The 19,141-nt window shown below is 46.6% G+C and overlaps 1 protein-coding gene across 8 annotated transcripts in view; it reads left to right on the top strand.

Annotated features, from left to right (window-relative positions):
* The window catches only part of ASB18 (ankyrin repeat and SOCS box containing 18), a 61,465-nt gene that overhangs the window by 17,664 nt on the left and 24,660 nt on the right, over positions 1-19,141 (top strand). For 4 of the 8 annotated variants that reach the window (XM_087864677.1, XM_087864676.1, XM_087864669.1 and 1 more), the window contains exon 2: positions 5,890-6,157. In XM_087864677.1, the coding sequence (XP_087720803.1) occupies positions 5,890-6,157 (268 nt within the window). Of the gene's footprint in view, positions 1-1,914; positions 2,372-5,889; positions 6,158-19,141 lie in introns of those variants that run through there. The other 4 variants (XM_045794048.2, XM_087864672.1, XM_087864661.1 and 1 more) reach the window with 4 other exon arrangements.

Below are 19,141 nucleotides of genomic sequence, written 5' to 3'. Positions count from 1 at the left end.
CCGGAAGGTGGCAAGGGGAACACCAGAACGCCAGGCACAGGGGACAGCACGCGCATACACCTGGAGGCCTGAGACACTGTACAGCATCAGGGGACTACCGACCCCCGTGCTAAAATGTGTCACGGTCGACGGCAGCAGTGAGGGCGAGGTAGGAAGTCCTTGTGCCCACAGTGAGGGGTTTGGGTGCTGACCATCTCTGGATCGAGAAACCTTGTGCAAGTCACCTGAATCTCGGAGTTCCGGTGTCCTCCTCTGCACCTGGCACCTAAGGTGGCCCACCTACGGGGCCCCTGGACAGAGAGCCACTTGCTGGGGATGTGTGGGTAGAAGGAGCCCCCTCCTGCAGCTCACCCTGAGCCCCGCGAGCTGAACTCCACAGCCCTTCTGCACCCTCTGTACTGAGCCTCGGCCCGGGCGTCAGACAACCGCAGTGAGGATAATAAACCCATGGCCCCATGGCAGCCAGCTCAGGCAGCGACCAAGTCCCTCCCACCCCCACGCTGTCGTCACCAATGAGAGCCCTTCAGCTTTGGGGACATGGTCCACACTGCTTACCTGCCTGCATGAAGGTATCGCAGCGGCCAGACATGTGAGCACATCTCCCTCTTCCCAGCACCCGCACAGCCCTCTTCCACGGAAGAGACGTGAGTTCTGCCACGTGAGGGAGCCTCCAGGCCCTGGGTCAGCCCGTGCAGGTACATTTATGCCGCACATCAGCTCTGCAACCAGGGTAGAAACATATCTTTATTCAATGATAAATGCAGGCGATTTTGCCTCCACTCTTACCTCTTCTGAGGAAGATCAAGGGTACTCCGCTGGGCCCCCTGTTGTTGTGGAAAGTCTTGGTGAAAGGGGCCCTCCAGGGGCCAAATTACTGTTCAAAACAAAGAGCCAACACGGAGAGCCTGCTCAGGCTGGGGGGGTGGTCTGTGCTTAGAAGAACAGAGCGAGTCGAGGGGCGCTTTGAGGCACAGAGATCAAAAGACAGGAACATGGGGAAGAGGGTGCTTAAGAAGTTTGGCGGTGACCAAGGATGTGCTTCCCCTGTGACCTCTATTCCTTGAGTTTCTGTCGTCTCTGTCATGGCTTTGATTGCAACACCACGTAGTGACAGGATCCCACGGGTGCGTGTCCAGCGCTGGCGCCGTGTGGACAGTGGCTGCTGTTCTTACCCCTCCCACAGCATCTCTGTGCGTAACTGTCCCAGGCGTGTGCTCCACCGCGTCCCCTTGGCCCCTCAAGGCAGCACCCTCCCGGAGCCTCCGTCCTCCTCCTGGGAGTCACACAGTCACACAGACATGACAAAGGATGCTATAGCCCCACGACAGGGGCCCCTCCCAACTTCCCAAGAGGAGAAAAACAAGAATTGGAAAAAAGGGTGTAAGAATTGTGTATAACCTATATTATGAGAAAAAATGCTTTTATTAATTTTTAGACAATAAAATAAAGCCCTGCACTAAACTGTAACAACTAGTAAGTTACTAATAAAAAGCTGTTACCATCCATTTAGGAAACAGAAATTGTGGCATTTCCCATCTTCAGCAAGGGATGGGCCTTTGGGGATAAGTCTCAACAACTGCAAGAAACTCAGAGGCCAGAGGAGCCCCAGATGATGCCTTTGGGAATCCCTGGTCTGCCCTGTGGAGCCTCCCCCCGAGGGACCCTTGCGGAGAGCCTGGTTATTTGCAGCGTCAGGCTGGGGCTCCCTTATACGTGCTCAGAGCCCACACAGCCCTCAGAACACACGTCCACCCACCCTTGTTCACAGCAGCAAAGAAAGGGATAGGCCAACAACAAGACACCCGACAGAGCAGGAAAAGACGGCCCGCCCATTTTCCGTGTCTGCCCTTGTGTGGAGAGCTGTTTTGGAGATAAACAGATGGGTCCGTCTCTGGAAGTCGCATCTATATAATCACAAGGGGGCGGCTGAGCACTCTGGCATGTCAGTGGTCACACGATGCTGGTCATATCAAGTAACCACGATCACATCGGAGCCCGCAGGAGTTATAAATACACCGCCACCGAGCCCTAACTGGATGACAATTGAGTAATGACAATAGAAATAGCTCACCCTCCATGAGACCATCTTTCCCCTTCCTGAAGAACTTCTCTGAAACCAACGGCACTGCAATGGAGAGATGGCCAGAGCCAGCTAGAGGAAAGCTTCACATCTTTCAGAAGATGGAAAAAGAGCCTCAAGCTGGAGCTGGGTCCCCAGTGCTCGAGTACCATGCTGCCTTGGTCATGGGAGACCTGAGCCGTCTGGAGCGGCTCATGAACCTCTACTTCCAGGATGCCAACGTGGTGTTTGAGATCAAGAAGGATGAGATGGAGTGGCAGGTGAAATCCCCAACCACATTTGGACTGTCAGGTACCCTTTTTCCTTTTAAGCTCGGCTATTAAGTTTTAAGGAGCTACTAACACGCCTCTGGATGTGTGCCTCCGGTGTGCACACTGCTCACACAGGCGCTGCACTGAGCGCACACGAGTGAGGGACGTCTGTAAATGAAATCTGGTCCGCATGAGGTTTGAGAGGATGACATGCGAGAAATCAAATTGCGAAGGCCAAAATGTGCATGAGAAGTGCCCATCTGATGCTGGAAGGTGCCTCTTGTCTTTAAAAGAGAGCGTTGGTCTGGGTGCTGATCTGCCAGTGGCGGCATTTGGCAGCCAGGGAGGCAGCTCCCCTGGCATGCAGCTCTGCTCGAGGTCCTTCTGTGAACCTGTGAACACCACAGCGACAGCAGGGTGACCGGGGCACAGCCAGCATCCACAGAGGGAGAGCCCTCGGCAGGTGCTCCTCCCGGAACCCAGGGGAGCCTGAGAATGGGGGAGTGAGGAGAAGAAATTGGAGGTCCCGGAGTCATATGTCTGAAGGCATTCTTGCAGCCTGGACACCACTATGTGCTGGGCTGGCAGGAGACCACACCCCCCCCCCCCCGAGGAGAGAGACAGCCCCGTAACTCCCACCTGGGATGTAGAGACTTGCCGACCACCAGGCTGCAACCAGGGCTTTCTTGGCTGGCTCTGTGCATTGGGCACCCTTCCCCCCGGGTGTCCAGATGCAAGACATTTACCAAGAGGGTTCATGTGTTGGAATCCACCGCCGCTCTGCCAGACCAAAGGATTTGAGACTCTGTGGTCAGTGGGTCAATGGCCAATGTCCCGTGTCCCATGTGCCTGCCTTGTGGGTTAGGGCAGGCAAAGAATGCGTAAGATCGGCTTCCAAAGAACAGACACCATCCCGTTTGTACTCCACGCGGGGACAAGGAAATAAACCCAAAACTGTCAAAGGGCTAAGCAGCTCATAGCAACCAGTGAGGTTGCAGGGGCTTCAGGGAAGGCAAGTGCAGTTGTGGTCTGGGCCACACCACCCCCAGCTCAGTGGGTCCCGGAGCCTTTCTGGCCTCCCCTCCCTCATCTGTCCCAGACAGGGGCACACATTCCTCCAAGGAGCTGGGTGGTGATTCAACCAAGAATGCCAACTGCTTGCATGCTCGATCGAGGATTTTTTTTTAAATCACATGCCTCCCAGCCCTGGACACACTTACCCACGCTCAAATGTTGCAATTTCAAGTAGGTATTAATGTTAACCCGCGGTCTGAATCCAAAGGCTCCTTCCTTTATTCCACCTTAATCTTTCCACCCCTGAGTTCTGCTGTTTTTCTACAGCACACCCGAACCACAGAAAGTTAGGGCATGCTGACCGCCAAGGCGACAAGCTGTTGTGGTGAAAGGGGCAGCCCTGAGAGCCAGTGCTGGCCTATGGCCTCCATGCGGACTGTGAAGAGAGGGTGGGTGGGCTGGGGACTGCTGCATTCCTTGCTCTTTTCTGCTCAGCACTCCACTTTCCCTGCAGCTGACCCAAGCCACAGAAATAACCAAACACAGCTTGGGAACAGCACCTTCTCTCATATGAGGACTTTCTGGTGGCCGGTCCCACCTTCCCTGAAGAGGGCCACGGGCCAGGGGGTAACACTAGCAGGTTCATAGTGCCAGCCCCCAAGTCCCTCTGCACGTCCGGGATGGAATGCTGGCCCCCACCAGCTCGCAGTCTAAGGAGAGTGTTGGCATGAGGAGCTGATGGTTAGAGGGACGTACCCCACGGGGAGAATCCTATGTCCCTGTTCCTCCTGGTGGCAGAACCTGGACCAGGGAGTGGGGGTTATAGGCAGCAGATTCAAGCTTTCTGATCCAGACAGCTGCCTCAGAAGTCGGGTTTTCCTGAAGGCCTTGTGGAAGCTTATCAGCACCTCCCAGGACCTGGACAGGAGTGCTGACCCTACGCTGTGGCTGAGCTAAAGGTCCACCCGAGATCCCTTCCATCAGTCCACGGGAAGTCTCAGGAATCCAGGGTGGATAAACAGGGCTGCTGGGGGTGCGTGGAGTTGGTCTGGGAACTTGGTGTGCCCTGGAGAATGGAGCACCTCCTTCCTAGCCCCCCACCCACCCAGTAAGTAGACTTCCTAGCTCAGGAAAGTGAGTACAATGAAAACCAGGAGCTGGCCCCTCTAGGAATGTAGACCACTGCCATCACCAAGGGCTATATGCATCCGTCCCCCACCAAATCAGCCCCGGGCTTCGCTGGCCCACATCCCAGGGCCTCTGGCCACCATCATCCACCGCCAGGACAATAGGCCCCACATCCCCCACCAAGTGTGCAACAGCCCGCAGGCTGGGCCTTGGGGACACAGGGCAGGCTGGAACTCCGCACCACATGCAGCTAGGTAATTATGAGTGGGCTTTCAAAATCTGCTCAGCATGGGTCCCAGCAAGGAGGTGGCCTGTGAAAAGGGTCTCCTCAGCAGCTCATTATAGCCATGGTATCGATTCTTCCATCATTATCAGAAGGCATTCCTGCCATGTGAAATCCTGTCCCTTGAAGTGTATTCACCGGGGACCGCTTCCCCCATTTCCACGAGCGCTCCTGGCCGCTAACAACCTTCCACGGGCCTTTTGAAAACCCAAAGTTTTCAGACAAGTACAATGTATAGCACCTGCTTCATTCATCCACCAAGAAAGAGCAACCCTGTACACACACACACACACACACACAACCCTAAAAAGCGCAAAGAAACAAACCAGAATTGTGCTGAATGTGGACACCACATCAAAGAGCCTCTGAAACCCAGCGCTTCCAAGAGGACTAAACTTTCTAAGGCCTTTCCTTGAGCAACCTTGGCTCGGCGGGTCAGTTTGTTCTGTGTGCTGTCTTCTCCTGTTAATGATAAAGGGACAAGTTTGGGGTTCAATGAGAGAGAGCTGGATTCCAGAAAAATCCACAGCTCACTTTCCTGCCTCAAGCTGTCCCTAATGCAGAGCCTGGAAAATGTGATTTCCTGGCTTCCATTCTCCCACATTCACCCGCTGGGTCAGCCCTTCACTCCTCAAACCCTAGCCGAGTCCCCAGTCACCCCCATATTTGGCAAGGCCCTCTTGCTTCTCAATACCCTTCATTCCCTCTGGCTCAGTGGTGGCCCTATCAATCTCTCTTCTATTCCTTTTCTCCCCCTTGCTTCTCCACCTCCTTCCTCAGGGTGCCTCTCCCGGGCCTGGAGACTCTCCTTCTTCCAGCTTCCTACCCCGGTTTTCCCTCAAGATCTCTCTCTGCCCCTCTCTTCCTTCGTCTTCCCACCTCCATCTCCCTGGCTCCCTGCCGTAGGAGATATCCACCCCCTCCCTCATTTGTGGAACTCAATGGGTTTCACTGCGTTTCTTGGTCCCAACCCTCTGCGTGTTTATATACCTCGATATGGTCTATGTGTATCTTTATGAATCCACGTGCCCACCTGGTAGCTACTTCTAAGAGACGGTTTCACCCTAGAGCGGCCTTAATGGACACCGCCCCCCACCGGTACCCCCACTCACTTTACCTCTCCTCTCCCCCAGGCCTCTGGACCCTGGAGTACAAGCGCGAGCTCACCACGCCCCTGTGCATCGCCGCGGCCCGTGGCCACACCGCCTGCGTGCGCCACCTGCTCAGCCGTGGCGCGGACCCCGACGCCAGCCCCGGCGGCCAGGGAGCCCTGCACGAGGCCTGCCTGGGGGGCCACACGGCCTGCGCCCAGCTGCTGCTGCAACACGGGGCGGACCCCGACCTGCTCAGCGCCGAGGGCCTGGCGCCCCTGCACCTCTGCCGCACGGCCGCCTCGCTCGGGTAAGGACACGCGGCCCGGCCGAGCCCCAGACCCGGACCCGACCTGGGCCATTACTCCAGAAGCCGGCCACGCCCCTCCGCCCCTGGCCCCGCCTCCGAGCCGGCCCCCAGACCACGCAGGTCCCGGCTTAGCACCTAACGGGTCCCCGCCCCATCCCTGGGCCCTGCACCCTGCCTCGGCCCATGCCCCAGAACCGGGGCACACCCCGCGTCCTCACCCTACCCCGAATCCGGACCCGGGCCGCTGTCACCGCTCCGAGACCCAGCCCGCTCCACCCCACCTCCAGACTCCGCCCCCAGACCCTGTGGGACCCACACCGCTGCAGAACCCAGCTGGTCCCGGGCCCTGACCGCGGACCTCAGACGCCACCTGCGCCCTGACCCCACCCAGACGCCGGACCCCGCCTCGGTCACCGCCTCGCGGTCCATCAGAGCCCCGCAGCGGCCACACGGTCCGCTCCACCCGGTCACCTGCCCTGACCCCGGACCTCGACCCGCCCTTGGTCCCTACCCCGGCCCCTGCCTTGCGACTCAGACGGAACCCCTAAGACCCCAGACCCAGACCCCGCCACGCCTCGGGAGAGTACTGCATCCTCCTCCCGGCCCAGGGCCCCGGACCCCGGACCCCGACCCCCCGACCCCCGGACCCCCCGACCCCCCGGCCCCGCGGCCCCCGGCCCCCGGGAGGGTATAATTAGCGCTTGATTGCGAGCGCGAGGCGGGAGGCCCCACACCGAGGTAATGAGCGCGGTGATCACAGGCCTGCAGACGCCGGCGCTGAAGAATGCTAAAAGGCCACTGGCGGGGTTGGAGGCTGAAAAATTAGGGTTTTTAATGATAATTTTATGCAGAATAATTGTCACAGTGTGACATAAATGGTTAGCTCCTCGGGCGGGGCTTCGGAGTCCCACAGGAAGCCGAGCTGTGCCCGGCATTTGCGGGGGCGCCTCGGCCCACCGAGCCCCCCGCCTGCCCAGGCGCCGGGGTTCTGCACGATCTGCAGCTGCCCGTCCAGCCCCGGGGCTGCCCTTGCAGGGTGTCTGTCCCCACGGAGCCCGCGAGGGCCCGGGAGAGGGGGCAGGGGGGCCACCGCGTCGTAGCCTGGGACTTACGCTTGGGTTTCTCAGCTGGCATTTTGTCATCTTGACACTTCCTTAGTCTAAATGTTCTAGTCCCTGCCCTTGGGATTATCGTTTCTTCTATCAATGGGGTGAGAAGTAAATAAAATCACCGTGGTAAGAGCAGGCAGGGAGGGCTGCGGGGCTTTCGGTGAGCGAAGCAGGGGCACCACCCACCAGTGTCACTGGAGAGGAGAACAGGGACTCAGAAAGGCACGAGGACCACCGGGTCTTCAGAGTGACTGAAGAAAACAATATTCTAACACTATTTTTCTAAGTAGCTTGACGCAGGTGTGGTTGGCATAAGGTAAACTGCACGTTTTAAGTGTGCAATCGGACAAATGTGGACATACGTATGTATTCATGAAACCAACCCCAATCAGTGCACACCCCCACCCCCATCAGAAGGTTCCCTGCCCACTGTTACCTCTTCCATTATCCCACTGATCTGCTTTCTGTCACTGTAACTGAGTCTGAATTTGCCAGACTTTTGTATTTTGTCTGGTCTCTTTATGCAACATAATTACTTCGAGATGCATCGCGTTGTTCCACGGATCCATAATTCACTCCTTTTCCTGGCTCAGTGGTGTTCCATGGTATGGGAATACCACCACGTGTTTATCCATTCACTCGTTGAAAGGCATTTGATTGTTTCCTGTCTGGGGCTATTACAAATACAGCTGCTACGGACATCCGTCCGTGTACTAGCCTTTGTACGGGTGTATGCTTTCCTTTCTTCTGGATGTAGACTTAGGGTTGGAATGGCTGGCTCCTATGATATGATTAAAAGACAACCTTTTAAGAAACTGCCAGACTGGTTTCCGAAGTGGTTGTGCCATGTTCCGTTCCCACCTACGGTGTTCTGGTTGCTTCACACACTCGCTAGTCCTTGGGGTGGTCACTCTTAAATCGTGGACATTCTAATAGGTGCATAGAAGCATACTGTTGTAGTTTTGATTTGAAATCCCCTAATGACAAGTGACAGTGAGCATCTTTTCATGTGCCTGTTTGACAGCCATATATCTGCTTTAACAAAGTGCCTGTTCAAACCTTGTGCCCGTGTTTTTCAGTTGGGTTGTTTTCTTCTTAAATTTTGAGATTTCTTTATATGTTCTGGCTACAAGTCCCTCATCAGACATATAATTTGTTAATATTATCTTCCAATCTATGGTTATATTTTCTTCTCTTAAAAGTGTGTTTTAAAGAACAGCAATTCTTAATGTTGGTAGAATCCAGCTTATCAATTTTTTCTTTTAGAAATTATCTCAGGTTATCATATCTAAAAAAAAAATCTTTGGGGCGCCTGGGTAGCGCAGTCGTTAAGCGTCTGCCTCTGGCTCAGGGCGTGATCCCGGCGTTCCGGGATCGCGTTCCCGGATCGAGTCCCACGTCAGGCTCCTCCCCTGGGAGCCTGCTTCTTCCTCTCCCACTCCCCCTGCCTGTGTTCCCTCTCTCGCTGGCTGTCTCTCTCTCTGTCAAATAAATAAATAAAATCTTTTAAAAATAAATAAATAAATAAATAAATAATAAAAAAATAAAAAATAAATCTTTGCCTAACCCAGGGTCACAAACATTTCCTCCTGCATTTCCTCTATAAATTTAATAATTGTATATTTTACATTTAAGTCTGTGACCCATTTTTAGTTAATTTCTGGATATGGTGTGAGGTATGGATTGAAGGTTTTCTCTGCATGTGAATGTCTGATTGTTCCAACACCATTTGACAAAAGCCTTTTCTTTCTCCACCGAATTGCCTTTGTACTTTTGTCTAAAATCAACTGACTATACATATGCAAGGGTTTCTTTCTGGACTCTCTTGTCATGTACACACAGGACAGGACAAAGGTCTGACTGTTTCAGTTGGACCCAAAGAGCCACCCTTAACTTCAGACCATGTATCACTTATAGAAACAGTGAAGACACGAATAGCCAAAGGTGCCAGCCCCTCCTCCCACACAACGGGAAGGACAACACCTACATGAAAGGGGCCAGATGATAGAGGTGTGAGTTCTAGGCTATCCAGTTATCCAGTTGCCGAGCAGCCCACTATAGACTTCAGCCAAATGGTTCCATAGTTTGCAGCTCTATTCTGAGGAGGCAAGGCAGGAAGTCCCAAACCTCATCAGAACCCAAAATATGATGAAAAACTATCGCATGATAGGGAGGACAATGGACAATGGCCTTACAGCAGCACCTTACAAGCTTCCCATCTATAAAGATCAGAGTGTCCTGCCAAGGCTTAGATCAACAACGGGTCAAGACTTTTGCTTGCATGGCCTATGTGGATACACGCAGGGTTGCCGGGGCTCCATGGCAGAGCCATTCCTTATATTCGTACTCTATTCCATTGATCTCTTTGTCAATGTTGACACCAATACCACCTTGTATTGAATACTATAGCTCTAGAAGAAATCTCAAAGTCAGGTAGTAGAAGTTCTCAGAAACTGTTCATTGTCAAAGTTGTTTTGGCTATCCTAGCTCGTTGCATTTCTATATAAATTTTAACACCAGTCTGTCAATTTCTATTAAAAAGGCTGCAGGGTTTTCACTGGGATTGCCATGAATCTATGGATCGGTCTACAGATTTGGAGAGAATTGATAAAACAAACACAATAAAGCTCTCCATTGCTTTAGGTCTTTAATTTCTCTCTGCTGTTTCTTAGTTTTCAGTGTATGCAGCTGGCACATATTTGTCAGATTTATCACTAAATATTTTTTTTAATTTCTTGGTGCTTTGTAAATGGTATTTTTTCATTTAAGTTTTTATCATATGTAGCTATTATATAGAATAATAATTTATTTTTTTGCATATCGATCTGTATCTTGCAACCTCGTTAAACTCACTAATTGTTCTCATAACCCATTGTAAATTCCGTAAGGTTTCTATGTGGGCAGCCGTGTGAACTTTGAATAAACACAGTTTTACTTCCTTTTCTATTGATGCATTTTATTCCCTTTTCTGGTTTTATTGCATTGGCTGGAACCCCCAGTGCGATGATGAACAGAAGTAGTAAAGAGCAGAAAGCTTTTCTTATTCCTGATCTTAGAGGAAAGCATTAAGTCCTTCCCCATGAAGTATGATATTAGATGTTGGATTTTGTAGATGAACTTTTTCAGATTCTCCCTTCTATTCCTAGCTTGCTGAGGGTTTTTATTATGAATGGATATTGAATTTTCTCAAATGTCTTTTCCGCACATTTAGAGATGATCATGTGGTATTTTTTTTAGTCTGTTAATATGATGATTTATAGTGATTGTTTTTCAAATGTTGAACCAACCTTGCCTTCTTGAGATCAAGTACACTCAATCATGAATATTATCCTTTTTAATAAATCCTGGGTTTGATTAGATGGAAAAAAATTTAATCTGTATCTATGCTCATGAAAGACATTTGTCCGTAATTTTCTTTCCTTGTAATGTCTTTATCTGGTCTTGGTGTCGTAGTAATGCTGGCCTCAAAAATCAGTTGTAAAGTGTCTCTTCCTTATCTATTTTCTGGAAGAGCTAGTATAAAATTGTTATTTCTTTCTTTAGTGTTTAGTAGAATTCATCAGTGAAGCTATCTGGGCCTAGAGTTTTCTTTGTGAGAAGGTTTTTTAACTATTAATTCAATTTCTTTAATGGCTATAGTGCTACTCAAAATATTTCTTTTTGAATGAGCTTTGATAGCTTGTATCTTTCAAGAGATTTAGCTCTTTCGTTTACATTGTTGAATTTATCTGCATAAGTTGTTCCTTATTATCCTCTTAATCTGTAGAATCTATGGTAATTATCACCACTCTCATTCATGATATTGGAATTCATTATATTGTTTCTTTTATTTTCTTCCCTGATCAGTCTTGCTTCTGATTTCATTGGTTTGTTTGTTTGTTTTACTGTTTTCTATTTCACTAACTTCTCCTGTGGCCTTTATGACCCTCCATTCTTTGATTATCTTGAATTTCATTCGCTCTCCTTTTTCTAATTTCTTAAGATAGAAACTAATGTCATTGATATAATGATTCTTAAAATTTTCTAATATAGGCTTGTGGTGCTATACATATCCCCCTATGTATTACTTTAGCTAAATCCCACAAAATTAATGTCATATTTTCACTTTCAATTAGTTTTAAATTATTTCTGATTTCTCTTTTGATTTTTTTTCTTTGAACCATAATTATGTAGAAATGTGTTAGTTTTCAAATATTTGGGTATTTTCCAGATATCTAGTATTGATTTCTAATTTTATGCCACGTGATTAGAGAACTCACTTTGTATCACTTTACTCCTATTAAATTTGAGTCTTCTTTTATTATCCAAAATATATTCAGTCTTAGCAAATGTTCCATGTACACCAGAAAGGAATCTGTATTCCACAGTTGTTGGGAGAAATGTTCTATAAATGTCAACTGAGTCAAGTTGCCTAGTAGTGTTGTTTAAGTCTTCTGTATCCTTACTGATTTTCTGCCCACTTATTTTACAAGTTACTGAAAGAGATGTGTTGAAATTTCTGACTACAATCATGGATTGGTCTGTTTCTCTCTACAGTTCTATCAGTGTTTGCTTCAAATATTTTGAAGTTTTGATATTAGGAACATAGATGTTTAGCAGTTATGTCATCTGGAAGAACTGACCTCTATCATTATGGAAAGATAATCTTTTTTTTTTAGATTTTATTTAAATTCAAGTTAGCTAACATATAGTGTATTATTAGTTTCAGGGGTAATATTTAGTGATTCCTCAGTTGCATATGACACCAGTAATATTCCTTGCTCTAAAATCTACTTAGTCTTGGGGCACCTGGGTGGCTCAGTCAGTTAAGCGTCCAACTCTGCTCAGGTCATGATCTCAGGGTCAAGAGATCAAGCCCCATGTCGAGCTCCACGCTTGGTGTGGAATCTGCTTGAGACTCTTTCTCCTCTCCCTCTGCCCTTCCCCACCCTGTGCTTTCTCGCCCTCTCTCTTTCAAACACATAATCTTTAAAAAATAAAATAATTTAAAAAAATCTTAGTCTCATATTAATATATCTAGTCTGATGTTAATATAGATTTCTTCTGAACGGTGTCATCATAGTATATCTTTTTCCATCTGCATTAGTTCTCTATTGCTGCATAACAGATCACCACAGGGGTGCCTGGATGGCTCAACTGTTTAAGCTCCCAACTCTTGATTTCAGCTCAGGTCTTAATCTTGGGTCATGAGTTCAAGCCCCATGTTGGGCTTGGAGCCTACTTTAAAAAAAAAAAATCACCACAAACTTAGAGACTTGAAACAACACACGTATTACCTCAAAGTTTCTGTGGGTGAAAAGTTTGAGAATGGCTTAGCTGGATTCTCTACTTCAGAGTCACTCACAAGACTGCAGTCAAAATCCCATCTGAAGAATCAACTGGAAAAGAATCTGCTGCCAAACTCATAGGGTCATCAGCAGAATTCGGTTCCTCAGGGACTGTGGACTGAAGGTCTCAGGGGTCTATTTTAAGCTTTATTTATTTATTTTAGAGAGAAAGAGAGTGCTTGGTGAGGGGCCAGAGGAAGAGTGAGAGAGAAACTTAAGCAGACTCTCCACTGAGCAAGGAGACCAACACAGGGCTCCATCTCAAAACCCTGAGATCACAACCTGAGCCAAAACCAAGAGTACAACGCTTACCCGACTGTGCCACCCACTGGTCTCAGTTTCTTGCTGACCATTGATTGAAGGCCAAGCTCAGTTTGTGTCTTTATTTTTAAAGTGGATTTCTTGTAGGCAGCTTATAATTGGATCTTTCTTTAAATCCAGTCCGATAGTCTCTGCCTTTTAATTGGACGCTTAAATCATTTACATCTAATGTAATTTTGACGTGGCTAGGTTCAAATCAAACATCTTGTGACTTTTTCTATCCATTCTTTGTTCTCTTTATCTTTTTCCTACCTTCTTCTGTATTAACTGAGGATTTTTTGTGATTCCATTATATCTCCTTTTTTGCCTTATCCTATACAACATTTTGTTGTGTTATTTTAGTAGTTGCTTTGGTTTACAGTATACGTGTTTACTATCAGTCTGCTCTCAAGTAATACTATACTACTTCACATATAGTACAACAGTATACTTCCATTTCTCTCTTCCAAACCTTTGTGCTATCAGTATCATATATTTCACTTCTACATATAAGTACATATTTTAGTTCTACATATAATAAATTGTGAGTTTTTGTTCTAATAGTCAATAATATTTTAAATACATTGAAATAATGAGAAAAAAGTTTTTATGTTTACCCAGGGAGTTCCTATTTCCAGTTTCTTTCTTCCTTTTGCATAGATCAAAGGTTTCATTTAGTATCATTTTTCTTCTGCTTGAAGGGCTTTCTTTAATATTTCTTATAGTGAAGATATGCTGGTGATGAATCCTTTCAGTGTCTATGTTTGAAAAGGTCTTTATTTCACCTGAGTGTTTGAAAGGTGCTTTTTTAGGTAGAGAATTCTGGGTTGACAGAGTTTTTTTTCCTTCAGTGTTTTCAACGTAGCTCCACTATCTTTTAACTTGCATTTTTAAATGAGAAATCTGTGTTGTTTATCTTTGTTCTTTTGTAACTATGTCTTTTTCCTAGCTTATGTATTTTCTCCTTTTCACTGATTATAAGCAATTTGATGATAATGTGTTTCAATGTTCATGTTTCCTGTCCTTGAGACTCAGTGAGTTTCTTGGATCTGTGGGCTTATACTTTTCATCAGATTTGGAAAAGTTTTGGCAATTATTTCTTCACATTTTTTTCTGTACAATCCCCTCGTCTCTTTCAGGGACTCCCATTACATGTATGTGACACCATTTGAAGTTGTTGCATGGCTCACTGATGCTCTGTTCATTTTTTTTTCTTCTGTAATTCGTTTATCTTTTGTTCTAAAATACCTGATCTGCCATTATTCCCATCCAGTGTATTTTTCATCTCAGTCATGGTTTTCAACTTTAGAAGTCCAATATTAGGTCTCTTTTATGTCTTCCACACATTTACTTAATATATTCTGTCTTTCCTCTACCCTTTCCAACATATGGAAATAATTGTAATAACTTTTACCTATCTACTAATTCTGTCATCTAGGTCAGTTTTAATGGACTGAGTTTTTTTTTTCTTTTGTCTATTTCACTGGGGGCTGGGTATTTTTGTATCCGTATCAATATTCTTGATCTCTGCTCTGGAATGTAAAGTTACTTGGAAGTACTTTATCATCTTTTGGGGTATTGCTTTGAAGCTTTGTTAGGCAGGATCAGAGCAGTATTTAGTCTAAGGTTAATTTTTTCCCACTACTGAGACAACACCCTTCTTAGTACTCTAATCCATGCCCCATTATTTATGAGGTTTTACACTCTGGGTGTTAAGGACAGGCACCATTCCTGAACCTGTACATACTATGGGTACAATTACCTCTCACCGTTTTGGGGAGCTACTTGCCCAGTCTTGAGTAGTTCCCCTCACACACATATACTAATCAGTACTCAAATGCATACTCAAGGGGGCCCTCTGCAAAGCTCTCTCTCTGTGAAGACAGCTCCTGCCCAGTACTTTGGCTTGCAAACGCCACCTGCCTTGGCTTCCCCAGACTCCTAGATCCAGCTCCTCAATTCTGAGAGTCCACTGAGCTCTTAGTCTAGGACCCCTTCACTGAGCTGCAGTCTGGGAGCCCAGAGGGTCCTTTCAGAGGTCAAACAATTCAGTGTTTGCCAATCACATTGGTAAGTTCAAACCTTGTGATCCATTTCTGTCCTCAGCTGCAGGCATTCTCCACTTTCTAGCTTAACTTTAGGGGAAGCTGGGTGAGAGGCATTTGGAAATTCTCTGTGCTACCTTCGCAACTCTTCTATAAATCTAAAATAATTTTAAAATAAAGAGTTTTTAAAACCAAGTTGGCTTCACACCCTAGGCTCCAACCACCCATTTGATAATATTAGAAAAATATTGCTTTTTACTACGAAATGAGATAGAAACACCTACTCAGAGTGCAAATTATTGTGAATCCCACCAGTAGCTCTTCCAATAAGCCCATGAGCTCACATCTGGATGTCATAAAGAGCTGAGATGTATGCGGACCATTAGAGCGACAGCTTATACGCTGTGTGATAGAAACTAATTTCCTGGCTTGAGTTAGTTTTTCAGAAATCATACAGGTCCAGAACATGGTTTAATAAGGACTTTTTAAATGCCTTTGTATTAATGTGGAGCTTTTTAAATCTCTTTTCTTTTGTCTTCCTCTCTCTCCTCCTCTTCTTCTTCTCATTTCTCTTCTGCCTCTACGTGTCTCTGAATGCGAATCTTTCTCCCTGCTGCTTTCATTTGACAGTCTTGACTTATTTAAATCCTGGTTAGTGGAAGAAAGTTTGAGATAAGTGATGAATACACCAGAAGTTCAGGCTGAACTATGCAACAGCTGACTTAGAATCCCTTCGATATCAATGATTATAATGGGAAATGCTGGCGGAGTCCATTGAACACCTGTACAATAACATAGCCAACTACCTTGAAGGATAAAAAGGTAATAGATGTCAGAAAGGGCTTGGGGTTTCGACCACAGCTTTTCAGCTCTGAAGAGTCCCCCTAAAGTTAGACTCCGAGGAGGTCTGGCTTCAGGTAGTATAAACATATTATCACTTTGACAAGAAAGAGCTACTTTCTCCAGAATCTTTTTATACATAGTAGATTTTAGGTCATCCTTAATTTTTTTACCTTACAGTAGAGAGGGGGTCGTTGACCTACATACAGAGCCATTTCATTTTCTTACTCTTGATGACAATGGTCTCCACACCTAGGGACCCACTTCTGCTCCAACCCCTTTTAGTCAGCAATTCACCATGGGTGCAGGACTTTAAAACCTTTGAGTCTCTGAGTTCCTGGGATTAAAAAAGAAAAATTATCTGTGCTTCCTTCCAACCAGCAAGCTTCAGAATTCAGAATTCAACACACAAAAAGGGATATCGAAGCTTTAATCTAGGAGCCTTTTGAAGAGATTTTCCCAAAAAGAAAAGTTCCAGTAAAGTTACTCTCTTCACGTTAGTAGCCTGCATGTCAGCCTCGCCCTATTTATTATCAGACTCCTCTCCTTGACCCTTTTTTAAATTCTGAAATAATTAAAATGAGAAAAGAATTAGTAGAGTCCTGATTCTTTTTTTCATGTAAAGTTATCTTGACTTGAATAGACGTGAGGAGGACTCGCTTCCTTCACGAACGTATTGGTAAAAAGCACACATGTTTACTTTCTCTGTCCCAGCTGGATGAACTTAACTTGATAAAAAATAATTCATAAGCCAGTGTTGGACCTGTGAAAGCAGCTAATTACCTTAACAATCATTCAAGAAAATTATCAGACAGTGCTCTTCTAGTTCAGACCAGGCAGGCTGAAACCTGAGCAGAGAGAAAGAGGGTATTACGTTTTCTGAGACAAGAAAGGCACTCCCTGGTCAGGTTCAAGCACAGATAACTGTTCCAAGTCCCCACACCAACCCCAAAAGTCTCCACCAAATAGCAGGCAGAGTTACCGCATAAGGCGCCAGGGTCACGGGCATTGATACATAACCCAGGAATCTGTCCACTCTTTGCACACCCTAGATGAGTGAGGGATGTATGGAGGGGAGAAAACATGTCCTGATCCAACAGGAGTCTGAGGCATCAGAAGGATATGGAAGAGCAAGGTATCAGAGAGGGGCCGCCCCCATCGGGTGATAGGATTATTTGTAGAACATCGCTCATTACTGAGCACTTGCACCTGTCTTACTTCTTACAGTCCTCAGGCAGACCTGCAAGGCACGGTTATCCCCAGTCTGCAGATCAGGAAACCGAGGCTCATCAAGGACCCATATTTTGCAGTAAAATGGCACACAGTGGAAATTGTCAAAAGCCAAGTGTTGTAAAGAGAGACCAACGCTGAAAGATCACCTCTCCCTTGTTCACCTAAGTTCTTCTCAAAAACTCGGTATCTAGCCATCCCTTTCAGACATGTACTGTCACAGCTTTACGCCCCTTCCCCGACCCTGGACGGCCTCTCAGGCCGATTTGTCAGCTTTCTCGTCACTTGCCAAGCCCTATTTGAACATCTACAACTCCTTGTCAGGAATGAAAAGAGGTAATGCGGGCCAAATCAAACCTTTACCCTCTGGGCAAAAGCCTTGATCAGACACCTCAAGAAAGATATACAAATGGCCAATAAGCAAATGAAAAGGTGCTCAACATCATTAGTCATCTGAGAAATGCAAATTAAAACCACAAGGAAAAATTCACTGTTTCACATCCATTAGAAAGGCTAAAGTCAGAAACACTGACAAATACTGAACATCAGCAAGAATGCCAGATAACCAGAACTCTTGTACGTTTTTGTTGGGAGTGTATAATAATATAATCACTCAAAAAATGTTTGGCAGTTGCTTTTAAAGTTAAGTATACACCTGCCAACAATTCTACTTCTAGATATTTATAATAGAAATCAGAAAATGTGTCCTCAAGAAGACTTATACAAAGGTGTTCATAGCAGGACACCTGGGTGGCTCAGGTGGTTAAGCATCTGCTTTCAGCTCAGGTCAAGATCCCAGGGTCCTGGGATTGAGTCCTGCATCAGGTTCCCTGCTCAGTGGGGATCCTGCTACCCCCTCTTCCTCTGCTCCTCCCCCTGCTCATGCTCGTTCTCTTTCTCTCTCAAATAAATAAATTAAATCTTTTTAAAAAAAGATGTTCATAGCAGCTTTATTCATAATAGCCAAAAAACAGAAATATCCAAATGTCCATCAATCTCAATAGAAGAGGGAATTTGAAAATTGTGGCATATCCATACAATTAAATATGATTCTGAAATAAAAATGAATGTTACTCATACATACAACAATATGGATGAACGCTGGAGACATTATGCTGAGCAAAAGACATCAGACACCAAAAAGGAGAAACTTCTAGAAAAGACAAAACTAAATCATGAGAGAAATCAGAACCGCGGTTGCCTGCGGGGGTGATGACTGGTAGCAAACACAAGGGGATTTCTTGGCGAGATAGAAACATTCTATATCCTGATTGGGATGTTTCTTACACAGGTGTATTCCTTTGTCGAAATTTATACAACTCTAATCTTAAGACCTGTGCATTCCTCTGTCTGCAAAGTTTCCATTACGTTAAAATCCATCCATGCATTCACGCACGCACGCATACATACGTAAAACTATTCTCTCATCCGGTTCAAAGCCTCCCCGCCTTATCCATATGCCTGCTTCAAAAGGGACTCCAGTCTTGCCGCCTTTTGCTCATTCATTTCGCTCATCATTCTGATCCTCCTGGGTGTTCCTCTCCAGCCAGTGTATTGGGACCTGGGGAGGAGAGAGAGGTTGTCCATTTCTTGTTGAGGAAGGGATCCTAGTGAAGCTTCTAGAAAGTCAGACACTACTTCAGGGGCAAGTGAAGCCAACAGTGGAACGGAATTCCCAGTTCGTTCCTTAATTCATTTCTCAGTTTGCCGAAATGCAGGGTTTCACTAGCAATCTGGGGAAAATTTGCCCAAAATATCATCACCAGCCACAATCATCGATCACTTTAGAAAACATGTAAGTGATGGCCATGGCACCGAGAGGAACCATAAGGATGGAAATGGCGCCGGTTTCTCTCTCAATCTCCCCCTGCCCTGAAGGATTTGTCCATTCACATCAGCCATTTCAGCAGTAAACACACGTGCTTGTTTAATCTCACAGCTTAGCATCCCTGAAGAAAGAGGCAGAGAAAAAACCACCGAACAGAAAGGGGCGGGTGGCAGGTCCCCAAAGGAGGGCCTCAGCAGAAGGCCGGGGAAATAAAGTGGAACTGCTCCTCCATCAAAGTCTTGGGGCAGTGGCTTCCCCGTCCTTCATCCGGAGCCAGCTGGGGAGCCGATCCACAGGAGAGAAAC

This window comes from Ursus americanus, chromosome 1, assembly GCF_024610735.1.
Source record: "Ursus americanus isolate L20-20 chromosome 1, mUrsAme1.1.p, whole genome shotgun sequence".
In the NCBI taxonomy this organism is placed as follows: domain Eukaryota; kingdom Metazoa; phylum Chordata; class Mammalia; order Carnivora; family Ursidae; genus Ursus; species Ursus americanus.
This window is presented reverse-complemented; position numbering and strand designations above follow the sequence as displayed.